The sequence below is a fragment of the Lipophrys pholis genome (genome assembly GCF_963383615.2).
Source record: "Lipophrys pholis genome assembly, chromosome: 20".
NCBI lineage: Eukaryota > Metazoa > Chordata > Actinopteri > Blenniiformes > Blenniidae > Lipophrys > Lipophrys pholis.
The window spans coordinates 16,082,447-16,095,073 of record NC_137648.1 but is presented as its reverse complement, the minus strand read 5'-3'; the positions used below and the strand labels follow the sequence as shown (position 1 = coordinate 16,095,073).

General features: G+C 40.7%; 2 protein-coding genes across 7 annotated transcripts; both read left to right on the top strand.

Moving 5' to 3' along the window:
* Positions 1–1,136: 1,136 nt before the first annotated feature.
* fam168b (family with sequence similarity 168 member B) lies at positions 1,137–6,520 on the top strand. 4 transcript variants are annotated; one of them, XM_080488992.1, is made up of 7 exons: positions 1,137–1,266; positions 3,124–3,215; positions 3,300–3,386; positions 3,545–3,687; positions 4,507–4,705; positions 4,792–4,916; positions 4,995–6,520. In XM_080488992.1, the coding sequence occupies exons 2-6, from the start codon at positions 3,146–3,148 to the stop codon at positions 4,902–4,904; spliced, it is 612 nt and encodes a 203-aa protein (XP_080345118.1). In that variant the 5' UTR covers positions 1,137–1,266; positions 3,124–3,145; the 3' UTR covers positions 4,905–4,916; positions 4,995–6,520. The 4 variants fall into 4 exon arrangements, with proteins under 4 accessions (XP_080345118.1, XP_080345116.1, XP_080345119.1 ...); XM_080488990.1 differs by having other exon boundaries at positions 4,471–4,705; positions 4,995–6,488; XM_080488993.1 differs by having other exon boundaries at positions 1,150–1,266; positions 3,303–3,386; positions 4,995–6,488.
* An 809-nt stretch (positions 6,521–7,329) lies between these two features.
* rbbp8 (retinoblastoma binding protein 8) lies at positions 7,330–11,865 on the top strand. Of its 3 annotated transcripts, none has more exons than XM_080488982.1 (18): positions 7,330–7,532; positions 7,688–7,730; positions 7,825–7,920; positions 8,004–8,095; positions 8,247–8,313; positions 8,421–8,590; positions 8,668–8,751; positions 9,056–9,129; positions 9,203–9,252; positions 9,361–9,589; positions 9,733–9,901; positions 10,246–10,331; positions 10,587–10,692; positions 10,797–10,943; positions 11,031–11,064; positions 11,148–11,235; positions 11,313–11,454; positions 11,537–11,865. In XM_080488982.1, exons 1-18 carry the CDS (start codon positions 7,448–7,450, stop codon positions 11,632–11,634), a joined length of 1,860 nt encoding a protein of 619 aa, XP_080345108.1. In that variant the 5' UTR covers positions 7,330–7,447; the 3' UTR covers positions 11,635–11,865. The 3 variants fall into 3 exon arrangements, with proteins under 3 accessions (XP_080345108.1, XP_080345110.1, XP_080345109.1); XM_080488984.1 differs by having other exon boundaries at positions 7,333–7,532; positions 11,332–11,454; XM_080488983.1 differs by having other exon boundaries at positions 7,333–7,532; positions 11,034–11,064; positions 11,537–11,845.
* Positions 11,866–12,627: the final 762 nt, after the last annotated feature.

Here is a 12,627-nt window from a genome sequence, read left to right as displayed (position 1 = left end):
GGTGTTCCACAGGAGTCGATGTTGGGTCCTATATTATTATCAACAACATAAACGCTGCATCAAAATATTAATTTTGTTATTTTTCCAGATGACACAAATATTGTATGCACGGTGGATAACATGCAGGGGGTCCTAAACATATTTTAAATGAATTACATAAACTTAAGTTTTGGTTAGAGTATAATGATATACCCTATAATATCTATTTGGATATAGAAAAAAATAACTATTAACAACATAGTTAGTAATGCATAATGTCAATATCCATGTAGTCACTGAAATAACATTTTAAGGTGTTTTGAATTATCCTAAGCTGTGTTGGCATTTGTGTACAAAATCATTAAGGAGCGGAGAAATGAATGGTAAAACCAAGCTAGTTATAACACTAACAACATTGCACAGTGAAACAGTGAATTTGTAATTAGGAACTATATCGAGATATGTTGTGATAAACTGAGGTGATAAAACTAATTTATAATTAAACGATTGTATCAGAATCTTTGTCAATGCACAAAAATGCACGAACAAATTACATATAGTCCCATTCAGGAAGACAACCGACCAATGAAATGAATACATTTTGTATTTTATTAATTTTCAAAAGAAGGCACATTTCTTTTCTTCGCCATTGGTTCTCTTAACAATTTGGAATCGTTAGTGTGTAGTGTGTTATAATATGTATTTTTGGTGAATAAATTGTAATCATTGTGTGATTTACTTTATGTTACATGTGGTGACATACTGTGTAATCAGTCAAATCCATCCATCCATCCATCCAAACAATGAGTGACAGAAATATTACAATAAACTGTTACTAATTTAATTTTGTGCTGATCCAATTCGTTTGAATTCTTCAGGTTTATTTAAGATAGATAGATAGATAGATAGATAGATAGATAGATACTTTGTTAATCCCGAGACCAATTCAAGACAATATCAGTAATAAAAATATTTGTTTTAATGTAATTATTCACAGTTTTACCTTCTTTTCCTCGATATTTCTTCTAAAAAATTGGTTCTTCGCACACATTGAGGAGCCCTGTATTATCTAAATTGATAATACTTCAAAATATTTTTTCTAATTCATCAAGACAAAAAATAAAAAAATAAATGCAGCCGCTATACCACGTGACTCCACCCGGAAGTGACGCGAGGTGCTGAAAAGAGTTCATCAAAGCATCTGGGAGCAAAACACCAGCGAGCTACATCTCATTTCTTTCCAGGACACCGCAGACAGGGACGAAGGGACGACCGGACTTGTTCACGGTAAGCCACCGCGGGTCACTACCGACACGGAGCGGCGAGCGGGCGGTCCGCGGTGCCGGGACAGACGGCTGCCCGCTCGCTCGCTCGCCCGCCGCCTCCGGAGCTCTGCGGCCTGTTGACAAGGCTGCCGCCGGCTGCGCGCTGTCCGGGGACGGAGGCTCAGGAGCGGTCAGACAGGTGATTAGCGGGTCATCCCGCCCGCCCGAGCCAACCTCCTGCGGTAAACAGGCTCCTCTCCCCCCGCAGACAGCGCGGCTCCGCAGCCGGGGGAGCTAGCAGCTAACGATAACAAAGCCCCACCGCCGTCACCTTTCCAAATTCTTCTACTTAAAGGTTGCCATCTTTTTTTTTTTTTTTTTTTTTTTTTTTTTTTTTTTTTTTTTCATATGTAACGTCCGCCACCTTTTAAGGCAAAATGCACCTTGAGATCATCAAAATGCACCAAAACAATCAAACTGCACATTATTTCCCACGTTTTAAAAGAAAACCATCAATCTCACGAGCTGTTATTTCTCTGTACTTTTCCCCTCTGTGGTCGAAATTAGTCCCTAAAAATAGATGCAACATCATCCTGAAAGTAAATTAAACTGTTTTGTTCACTTGTTTATGGATAATCACATAAAACAAATATCAGATTTTGAAATAAATTACAATCTGTACTCTGTCACGTCGCACCTGGCATGTTACTTACTGCATATGCACTTGAAATCATGGTTTAATTACGTAGAAATAATTATTTATTTTACTTGTGAAGGTTTCCTTGTAAAGTGATGTAATGGTGCAGGAGCTGCCGACAGGGGGCAGCACAGAGTCCCACCTGAACCACAGCATCTCTTTAATGAACATCATGTGGTGCAGGAGTCAAGTCCTCCTCTGGAAATTGAGTTATGAAACATATATGAACATTGAAGGCAAATTTTAAAATATGAACACATTTTACAAAGTTGTTTTAATAATGCATGAGTGATTCTAATTCAAACGAACTGGATATATAAGACATAATGAGGCCGCCGCTCTCCAGTAACAAAAATTACAAAAAGGTGTTATATATCTTATATAAAGGTGTTTTATATTATCTTCATGTGACCCTTATATGTACATAGTTTGACAATTCACTAGTAATAATAGTGATCTCTTTAAGTACATTCAAACCAGGTATCAGATGAAATTAATCAAAATTTCTGCATTTATTTTAACGTAAAAAAAATATCAAATGAATGCATTTATATTAAAATTAAAGACCTACAATCACTCCTTTCTTTTTAATTAGTTGCCACAATTGAAATAAATCCTACTGTTGGATTTTATAGGTCGATATTTGACCCTCTAATGGTCGAGATTTTTTTTTTGTCACATCTCTGCTGTAAAATAAAGACGCTGTGAAGCTGGAAGTGAACAAACCAGGTATTATATCAAGTATAAGATAATCCAAACTTGGTTTATAATCACTGAGGTAAGGGTGTGCAGTGAATTTTTTTATATAAGTGGTGGACATTAACAACCACAACAAAAGATTTTATTCTTTAAACATTAACAGCAATTTCTACTTCTGGATTAAAAAAGAAGGAAAAAACATCTGGTCTTAAGAAACATTCTAATAATTTGACATTGCATGTTTTCTCTTAATGGTTTCTCAGACAAACTATTAAGAATTTAACAAACAACGGCTTAAAACGTTTAAAATAAGTTAAAATCAAAGACATTTTCAAATTTTTAACAAAATAATGGCTAAAATGACATTTCCATGGTGTTTTTTTTTTTAAAAACTGTAATTTAATACATTTTGTGGCTACTGTTGTTTTATGTAATATCTGACCCGGTGGTGTTTTGTTTCCATATTTTTTGTCTTCATTATAGTATCTGTGAGTAGTCGACCACAATGAATCCAGTATACAGCCCTGGACCAACAGGGGTCCCCTTCACCAACACCAAGGGCATAGGCTACCCAGGTAACGCCACACGTCAATATGAAGTCTCGAAACAGGAAAATGGCCCAAATGAAAGCTGTTTTGTTTTTGTCTGTTTTATTACAGCAGCTGGATTTCCTGTTGGCTATGCGACTGCTGCCCCGGCGTACTCTCCCAATGTCTACGCGGGAGCGAACCCAGCCTTCCCCAACGGTGAGATGCAAAAAGCTATGTCAAATATCTTGAATCAATTTGTCACTATATTCCAGATTAGAAACAAAATGGACTCCTATCGTTTACTTCCTGCCTTCCTGAAGCGTTTTGTTTCAAAGCAATCGGCACTAATGTGAAGCGTGATCCTGTTTCTTCAGGCTACGCTCCGGGCACTCCTTTCAAAATGTCCTGCTCTCCCAACACGGGGACAGTCCCACCTTATTCCTCCTCACCAAACCCCTACTCTGCTGCGGTTTACCCCGTCAGGAGCACCTACGCCCAACAGAACCCCTACGCACAGGTCAGTATGCTGGAGTCGTGAAGAGATGAGACGGCTATTCATCGGGTTCTATAAAAAGAACCTGAAAATACATTTAAAAAGATAATTGAAAAAGCAATAAAAATGGGAAAAACGAGATAGTGAACTGTCATGAGACACCTATGCTCTTTTTGAATAAAGAAAAGTTACGGTGGGACTGTTAACCAAAAGATTTATGTTCCCACAATATATGTTATTTTTAAATAAATGTTTGTTTTTTTTCACTTTCATTTAAAGGTGGGGAGGTTAAATATGGTAAAGTGTGGTACACATCTTGTAGTTATTAGTCCAAAAGATTAAAAGAAAAAAACAAAAACCTCCCATAGTTATGGTACAGTGGATATGAAAGGTCAAAATGTTAAAGTTCATTATAAAAACACACTTCCTCACTTTATTTAGTACCACAGCCAAAGATGTCAGTGATTACACCTCAGAACTACACACATCTCAAAAACAACAGCGACAGACGATCAAGAAGTTACAGAAGTTCAGTAAATGATAAACTACAGTCAAATTTCAAGCCCTGATTTATTTTCATTTCATTAATTTTTTCCCCAGAGTTTCACTCATACAACAATGATTTTGACTTGTGCATGAATTATGTGAAATTTTAAAAAAAATGACACCCCCCCAAAAAAATCTTGTTGGGGTCCAACGTGATAATTTAACTTCAGAAAAACACGAGGCTGCTTCACTTTGTTTAATTGTTGTTTTATTCTTTGGTGGATGAAGTCTTTGTGCTTTTTTGTCTCCTTACATAATTAGTTTGAAGCTTCACAAAGAGGTTTGTTTTTGATCCAGGCGTTAATACCGTCACAACAACAAGGCCCGTACTACACACAGCCTCTCTATGCTGCCCCGCCCCACGTTATCCATCACACGACAGTGGTCCAACCCAACGGGATGCCCGCGGCCATGTACGCCCCGCCCATCCCCCCGGCCCGACCCAACGGCGTCGCCATGGGCATGGTCGCCGGCACGACTATGGCCATGTCGGCTGGTGAGCCACAGCTGTTCGGTCATTGTCACTGTGGAATCGGCACACACACACACACACAATTAAACTTTGTTTACTTTCCCGCTCAGGAACTCTGTTGACGACTCCGTCGCCAACGCCCGTCGCCCCCCACCCGGTAACGATGCCCACATATCGGCCCCCGGGCACGCCCAGCTACAGCTACGTGCCGCCGCAGTGGTGAAGGGAGGGAACTGTGAGTGAACGGTTGTGATTCATAGTAGGCACTCGCAGGCGGGAGGCTTGTATTGACGTCTGCTTCTTCTCCCCGCAGGTCAAGAAGATAGTAGATATGCATTCACACTCTACTCCAGTGTTTTTTGCTCTCGGTTCAGCACCTGCCCGCTCGCAGCGCCTGCAACCGATTACTCTTCTTCCAGCATAATGTGAATCTAAAAACCCAAATACATAGAACGAGGCCCATTTGGATAGGGTGGTGATGAAGAATAGGCTCATTCCCATGCCCCCCCCCCCCCCCTCCCTTAACGGAATAAGGCTGCATTCCACCCCCGCCCTCCCCCCAATGCCAGCACTTCTACGACCTGCTGCGTATCTCACATCAAACTGCAAAGCCTCCATGCAAACCTTTTGTGGGCCGTCATTGCAGGTTTTTATAGCTTAAACCCTAAAGTGGTGAAAAGGGAGTTTTGACTTGTTTCTTTTGTCTTTTTTTTTTTTTCTTTCTTTTCCCTTTTTGGTTTTGATTTGGGGAATAGATATGACGTTGAATGCATGTGTATATATAGCTATATGAAGTAATGCTAGCTCAATCTACCTGCTGTGACAGATGCAAATTCAACAAAAGGCACACATCCAAAGGAACTTAAAAAAAAAGAAAAGAAATAAAGAGTAATAATCTGCAATGCTGACTCACCAGTGACCATGTCTTAAATGTGAAAGTAGAAAAAGACGAGAAACATTTGTTCATGCAAAAAAAAACATGCCTGCGTCATCAAGTGCAGGGACGAACCTGTACTATTTCCACCGCTTTGTGTTTAGGTAAGTGATGCTAGGGTTTTAATGTTACTTTCAGCGATGCATTATGTGTTACCATTTTGTATTTTACGGGGGGGAAAAGACGTGAATTTTGAGTTTGTGCCTCCGCTGACGGCCATTCCAACATTCTGGATGTTTTTCATTTTCCTGCTGTGTTCAACATTTTAGAGAGAGAGAGAGAGAGAGTGTCGGTTTATTTTATTCCAGAGGTTCAAAAGCAGCTCCTGCTTGGATGTACACGTTAAAACGCTCCACCTGTTTTAGCCAGAAGTGTTCTCGGTGGGAGAATTATTCGAGGGGTTTAATTTTGCACCGGTTTAATGAGAGTGAATGAGCAGGAGTGACATTGTTTGCGCGTATGCAAGTGAAATAAAAATACAAACCATTGAAAATGGTGCCATACGATATGACATGCTTAGAATCCGTGACTTACATGTCACTATAATCAATTTGTTCTTAGGTAGGTCTGAAGCACTACATCATTAAATCACCGCTAACTGTGGACATGCTCGGAAAAAAGAAAAAAAAACGTAGTTGAACTCCATTTGTGAATAGCACTACTGAATAAAGGCACTAATTGAAAACAATTTGTAAAGATAACTGACGTTCTGACATTGCTCGCTGTTTTACCTCAAGGTTCCAGGCTAACCCACAAATATCACTGTTTCAGAAATGCTTTTCTATGTTGCCTCAGTCACCTCAGTTACATGATCTGTTTTGTAAATGTTATTTTTGTGATTTTGGTTCCTGTTTTGTATTCTAATGAAAGACCAAAAATAAAAACAAATACAAGAACGATCAATGCATTTCCTGTGTGGCCTTATTAGAGATGTCGGGGTCCAGAATAAGCATGCGGCGTACATCACACTATCAAATGGGAAGGATTTGAGACGACCTGCTTCACTGCTGGAAGTCAGATAACAACAGAATTCAGAATCTCGTATATATGTTCATACGCAAAATGTGTACCTATTGTGTCAGTCATTTTTCAGTTAGGTGGCAATTTACAAACATTCACACCTGTAACCAATTTCCTTTTCTCATTTCTTTAGAACACTGAATGTATTGACGAGAAGTGCAAAGAGCTCTGTCAACCACATATCGGCGTTGTGGTTGACGCTCGTCCCAGGGCGAGAATGACTTGGTTCAGGTCGAAAAACATGCATCAGTTAAATGGTGATTCTAAATTGTGACTGACTGTATTCCTATGATGGATTGTAACCTGTTAACTGGCAAGCCTCCTGAAACCTTGAACAGGATGAAGGGGCTCCGGATGATGGATGGAATGAGTACTGAAAATCTGTAGTCAAGTATGACTGCTCAACTACAAGTAAAAGAAAAAACGGACACAAAATTACTCATAATATTGTTTACCGTCTAATCGGCATTTGATTGCATCATCAATATAAATCATTAAAATTTACTTGCATAAAACGAAGTTGTCGGCACATTTACCACAAGTACATATAAATACCAGGGTAATAATTTGTATTCGTCACTTTTAATATCAGAAGTGCAGTGGTAGAAGTAGAAAATACTTTACTAAATTCAGCCAGAAGGGGCGACAAAGCTTCCGGTCGAAGATTTCTTATTTATTTTATTTCCCAAGATGCATTGCGGCGAGCGGGAACCTGCCTCGACGTTTGATGGCGTGAAATTGGTGAACAGTCCTCGTAAACTTTAGTTTTAAACTCTAAAACGGCTGTTTGTCGGAAATGTTGTGAGTGAATAATGAGCAACGGCACAGTTTCGCCCTCTCGCCTCTTTGAGGAGCTTTTGAGACAACTTGGAGAGTGTCACCACGGCGCGCTTCAAGGTAAATCACCCCACTTTGTTTATGTTCGTGATGACTGACACACACACACACACACACACACACACACACACACACACACACACACACACACACACACACACACACACACACTAAATATTAATCTGATTAGTGTTGCTCTTTCATTTCTTTCCTAGAATTGGAGGCAAAAGTGAACAAGCTGAAAAACGACCGCTGTCTGTGAGTTTATTTAACCAGCTGTGTTGTGTGTTTGACCTGGTGTTGACAGTTTTGTTTTTTTCCCCTCAATATCTCTCTGGTTTGTGCTTCACAGAGACGCACAGAAGCTCGAGGAGTTTTATAATCGCAACCGGCAGCTCAAGGAGCAAAACACAAGCCTGCAAGATGCCGTCAGTCAGCTGGAGGAGAGGTGAGATCCTCACACTGTGCTGCATGTTGTGTTATGATCATTATGAACATGTCAGAGAGAGACGTCCTCTTCACTGTTTCCAGGCTTCGTGTAGGACAGTGTGAACGATGCACTTCATTAAAGAAGAATACTAAAAACAGTCGGGATCAAAATCTACAGATTGTCACCAAATCCAGTAAGTTCCATTTGGCTCTGTTCGTATTTTTCCTGTCACCTTAAAATGTGGTTGTGTTCAGGGTTTGTATGAATGCATTTATGTCCTTCTTGGGGTTTATTTTGTGTCTATATGATTAACGTAAGTTTTCTGCCTCTTGTTTGATTTCCAGAGAGCAAAAGAATCACGTTGGAGGATATAAACACAAACATTGGACAGAGAAAGATGAAGATGGAGTCGTAGGCTTCTCTTTCCACATTGTTAAACTACGTATTCTCCGCAGCCTCTTCCTATAGAAATAACTACAAATACTGAACTACTTATGTCTCTTTTTTTTTTTAATCAGCTTTGACAGCTCCTCGGAGCTTGAAGACGGCATCATCCCAGACTCCCCCATCCTGACCAGCTCGCTTCCCATGGGAAGCAAACTGAAGAAGCATAGAAATAATGACAAGAAGAAGAACATTCGCTACGCGGAGAAGCCTCTACCGGGGTTTAACAAGTCACTTTTCTACGGTCAGTCATGTTTGATGGAACCTCCTTCTCCTATGAGGGACGTTTGTCTAACTACTGTTGTCCTTGTTGATATAAAGAGGCGGTTTGCACCACGAAGAAATACGAACCAGACGAAGTGCTTGTACTGAACACATGTGAAGAGGACGCGTCGCAGATCTCCAGTAAGATTTTATCCACTGTACTCTTTTTTATTTTATATTAGGACAATAAAACAGAAACAACTGTCTTCCGGTTTAAGCCAAGAGGAACTGGAAACTTGATATATACATATGAAACCTTATCAACTACAGAGATGATATAAGGGACTATTATCTATGGATGCTCCTCATATCAGTTTAGTTTGTTCTGCTGTGCTGCACACTCAAAAGTCTTCCTGTGAATTTACTCAAGTCACTGGTTGCAGCCATATTTCTGATGAGTATGTAAACTGAGGGAAAAATAGGTTTGGTGTCTATTTCATTTTAGAAGATGTGGACGGTTTTGCAGTGGAGGTGATTGCAGACACATGTGCTTTTGATCTTCTTGAGAAGCATCCAGTGGTAAGCGGGCGAGAGCCAGAATTATTAAGGTGTTGTGGCTGTTTGAAATCATTTACTTTTGTTTTTTCTTCAGAAGATGGAGAAAACTACAAGTCAGCAAAACAAGCATGACAGAAAATTGAAGTAAGCACCAGCAGACACATTAATCGGTGTCACGAATACTAAATACTTAGAAAAATTTTCTTTAAATTAACTCTGACTTAATGTTGTCAAATCTCTGATCTTTTTAAGCTCCGGCGCTCTCGGTCGTGCATCCACATCTGTCCTTCCAGTCGTCAACCGCTCTCTGCAGGTCACTGATCTCACGGCTGAACCGAAAAAGCAGGAAAGCAACGCAGAACAGATCCGGGAATCCTCGGACACGCAGAAGGGAGACAAACACATTCATTTTGGACTGCCGAACAGAATCTCCGAGTATGTGAGGAATCAGGGTTTCAAGAGGAAGCCACTGGATGATGAGGCAAGACACGCGTCCAAAATGTTTATTAAATGTGTGCATGTTGAAGAAAGAAGCTACATCTGTTCAAGAAAACTGAAACTCCTTATGCGATGTGTGGTGCTGAAATGCTTAAAAAAAAAAATCTTTTTTTATGTTTATATCAGGAGGAACCAGGATCTGGGACTTCCAGCCAAGATCCACCTGTTTCTTATTTAAGTCCTGTGTTTAAGAAGCCGAACATGACGTTTAAGAGGGAGGCTGAGGTTGTTGGGAGGAAAAGCCCGATTCGGGAAAATCCAAATCCTTCACACGACCAACCCGCAGCAAAACATGGTAATAAGCTCCCTGCACATCATTTAAAGAATGAAAGAAAAAAACTAAACTATTTATGGACAGTTGAGCAGCTGAAAGTTATGTGTATTTTTTTGTGATGTCAATTTAACCACAAAAATAGCAGATAAAAAAATAATGCTGCTGATATTTGAAAAAATTTATTTTTCCAACCTTCCTTGGCATGTTTGGTCTTTCGCCACAAGATGGTGCAGTGAGACGAAACATTGAAGGCACCTCTTACAGAAGCTGCTTGTTCACACACAGAGGAATCAGTGAAGCCAAAACCCTGAAGGCTCAATTACACATGAAGTTGAACTTGAAATGCAACTGTGTTGAATATGAAGCAGAAACGAGGCACCCGGTGGAGCTGATGTGGAGCGTTGACCCTGCGTTGGCTTCGTCCATGTACGACAGTGAGAGAAGAGACGAGGTACGGTTCCCTGGATGTTGCATGAAAGTGGGTGAGTGGTGGGTGGGGGGGGCACATAAATGGAGAAACCCTGCAGTCTTCAGATTACTGAAGGATCAATTATTCTGAGATTATGAAGAATTTAAACACATCCACCGGGCTAAAAGCAGCACTTTTGCCTTGAAGTTATCTTGATAAGAGAAAATGCAGCGTTGTGTGACCTTTTGATGCTTTGATGTTAACATGAGATGGAATCAAACGGTGTCTGTGTGATAGGAGGAGGCGGAGGAGGAGCTGATAGACTCAGATTGCACCTGGGTCAGTCACAGCTTACTTCAGGGTGGAGGCCAAAACAACCGGGGCAGAGGAGGTGGAGTTTCCAGTGAGTCTACTTTCATAATCTATCATTTTTTCACACAAGTCGGAGACGTGATATCACCATTGATCAAACATGTTCCCGATAACTTGACCCACTTCTTCTCCCAGGACTTGGCCAGAAGGCAAATGACAGCTTGGAAGTTATGTTTGATAAAACAGTTGATGAGGAGTACAAGTCCTTCATCTGCGAGAGCCAACCCTGTGCTGATGATGATGAAGAGGAGGAGGAGGAGGAGATGGAAAAAGAAAAGCATGGTAACCCCAAATCATACAATTGTGGATGTGTAATGTTGGATGTCAGCTCTTCGTATTAAACCCAAGACTTTCTTTTATCCCCTGAAGCAGGACAGGATCCTCCTGAGAAGTCTAAAGCACAGTAAGAAAGAACCTTCCAACTCGCTTTTCACCTTTAAAACCTTGTCGGGTCTCAACGGTTGACGTCCGTTCTCTCTTGTCCAGGGCGATTCCATATCCGCACATCGCTGTTGTGCGCAGGAAAGATGAAAGGAGGAAGCTGAAAGGCACAACCTGCAAGGAGTGTGAAACTGTGAGCATTGATTTGATTTGAGGAGAAAGTCTGGATAAAGCCGTTATCCTCCTCACATAAATATTGATTCCTTGCAGTATTATTCCCATCTACCAGAGGAGGAAAAACAGAAAAAGTTGTCTGCATGTTCGAGGCACCGTTTCCACTACATTCCTCCGTGCACTCCTGAGAACTTCTGGGAAGTCGGATTTCCTTCGACGCAGACGTGCATAGAGAGAGGTGAGGTGACGATCTCCGGTTATATTTTAAATAGTTTCAGATATAGTCTGGGCGCAGTTGAACATCTGTCTTCCCCTTTTAGGCTACATCAGGGAAGAGAAGAATCCTCAGGAGCGTCTGCGAAGACGACGACCATTCAGCGCCGCCTTCTCCCCGAAGAACAGCCCGGAGCCGAGCTGAGGCGTTTCTCTGTGGGAGGACCGTTTGAATTGAGCCGTTTATCTGAAGCCGGCGTGGACGTCAGGTTTTATTACTGTGATCAAAGCTGCACTGGCAGCGTACCCGATTCTGCTTCATCCACAAACACTAACTCGGGGGGCCTTATTCTTTAGAAGCACCGGGATTTGGACACAACAGCTGCCTTTGTTTCTCTCATAAATACATATTGTAGAAATAAAAATTGAAATATTTAAAAATAATATGTAGATTTTGTCATTGGTTCTTAATGATTAAGTTTCTGGGAGATGCAGTCAATTTTGATGACAGTCAGGAACATTAAAGGAGACGATGGAGAAACACATCGAGCTGCTCGAGCAGGAAAGTGAAACATTTTAGTTCAGGAGCCACATAACAGTCCAATTTCATCAGGAGTGGGCTGGACTGGTCCAATAATACCACTTAAATGCAAGTATTTCTTTGTTGTGGTGCCGAGTATATGTGATGAAAATGTCTATTTTCACAGAAGGACAAAATGACGAATGAAAATTGCTACAATCTCAGCGTAGTCGATATACACTGTGGCGCTAAATACAGTGAAATGTCAAAAAACAAACAAATAAACACCTCACCCCGACAGCAGTTTGATAGCATCTAGGGACGTAGTTATCTTTCATAGCAGCGTCACTGATATCTCAGTTCAGGTCTCAGTGTTGATTGATGAGGGATGAGCCGAGATACGTTTCTGGTAGAGCTGGGAACGATCCTCTGACTGTACCGGGTTGAAATGACTCGTACAAATATCAATGAGTGCATTAGAAAAGAGGGACTTCAAAAGTTCCCGTGAACATCTGAACTCTACGTCTGCTTGAATAACGCACCCAAAATTTAATTCCCTTTAAATTCTAACTTTACAGTTTTTCCTTCCTTGTGGCTTCAAGAAAACCTTTTGAAAAAGTTGTATGTTTTTTTTTGCAAAATGTTTCAGTTAGTACTGGAAATAAGTAAATTCTCAAC

Excerpts from the sequence above, each read along its gene's own strand:
- fam168b (XM_080488990.1), top strand. The coding sequence starts at position 3,146 with ATGAATCCAGTATACAGCCCTGGACCAACAGGGGTCCCCTTCACCAAC. Across the intron at positions 3,387-3,544 it reads GAACCCAGCCTTCCCCAACG|GCTACGCTCCGGGCACTCCT; the intron begins GTGAGATGCAAA and ends CTGTTTCTTCAG. Across the intron at positions 3,688-4,470 it reads AACAGAACCCCTACGCACAG|TTTGAAGCTTCACAAAGAGG; the intron begins GTCAGTATGCTG and ends TTACATAATTAG.
- rbbp8 (XM_080488982.1), top strand. The coding sequence starts at position 7,448 with ATGAGCAACGGCACAGTTTCGCCCTCTCGCCTCTTTGAGGAGCTTTTG. Across the intron at positions 9,590-9,732 it reads GGAAGCCACTGGATGATGAG|GAGGAACCAGGATCTGGGAC; the intron begins GCAAGACACGCG and ends TGTTTATATCAG. Across the intron at positions 11,065-11,147 it reads CCTGAGAAGTCTAAAGCACA|GGCGATTCCATATCCGCACA; the intron begins GTAAGAAAGAAC and ends TCTCTTGTCCAG.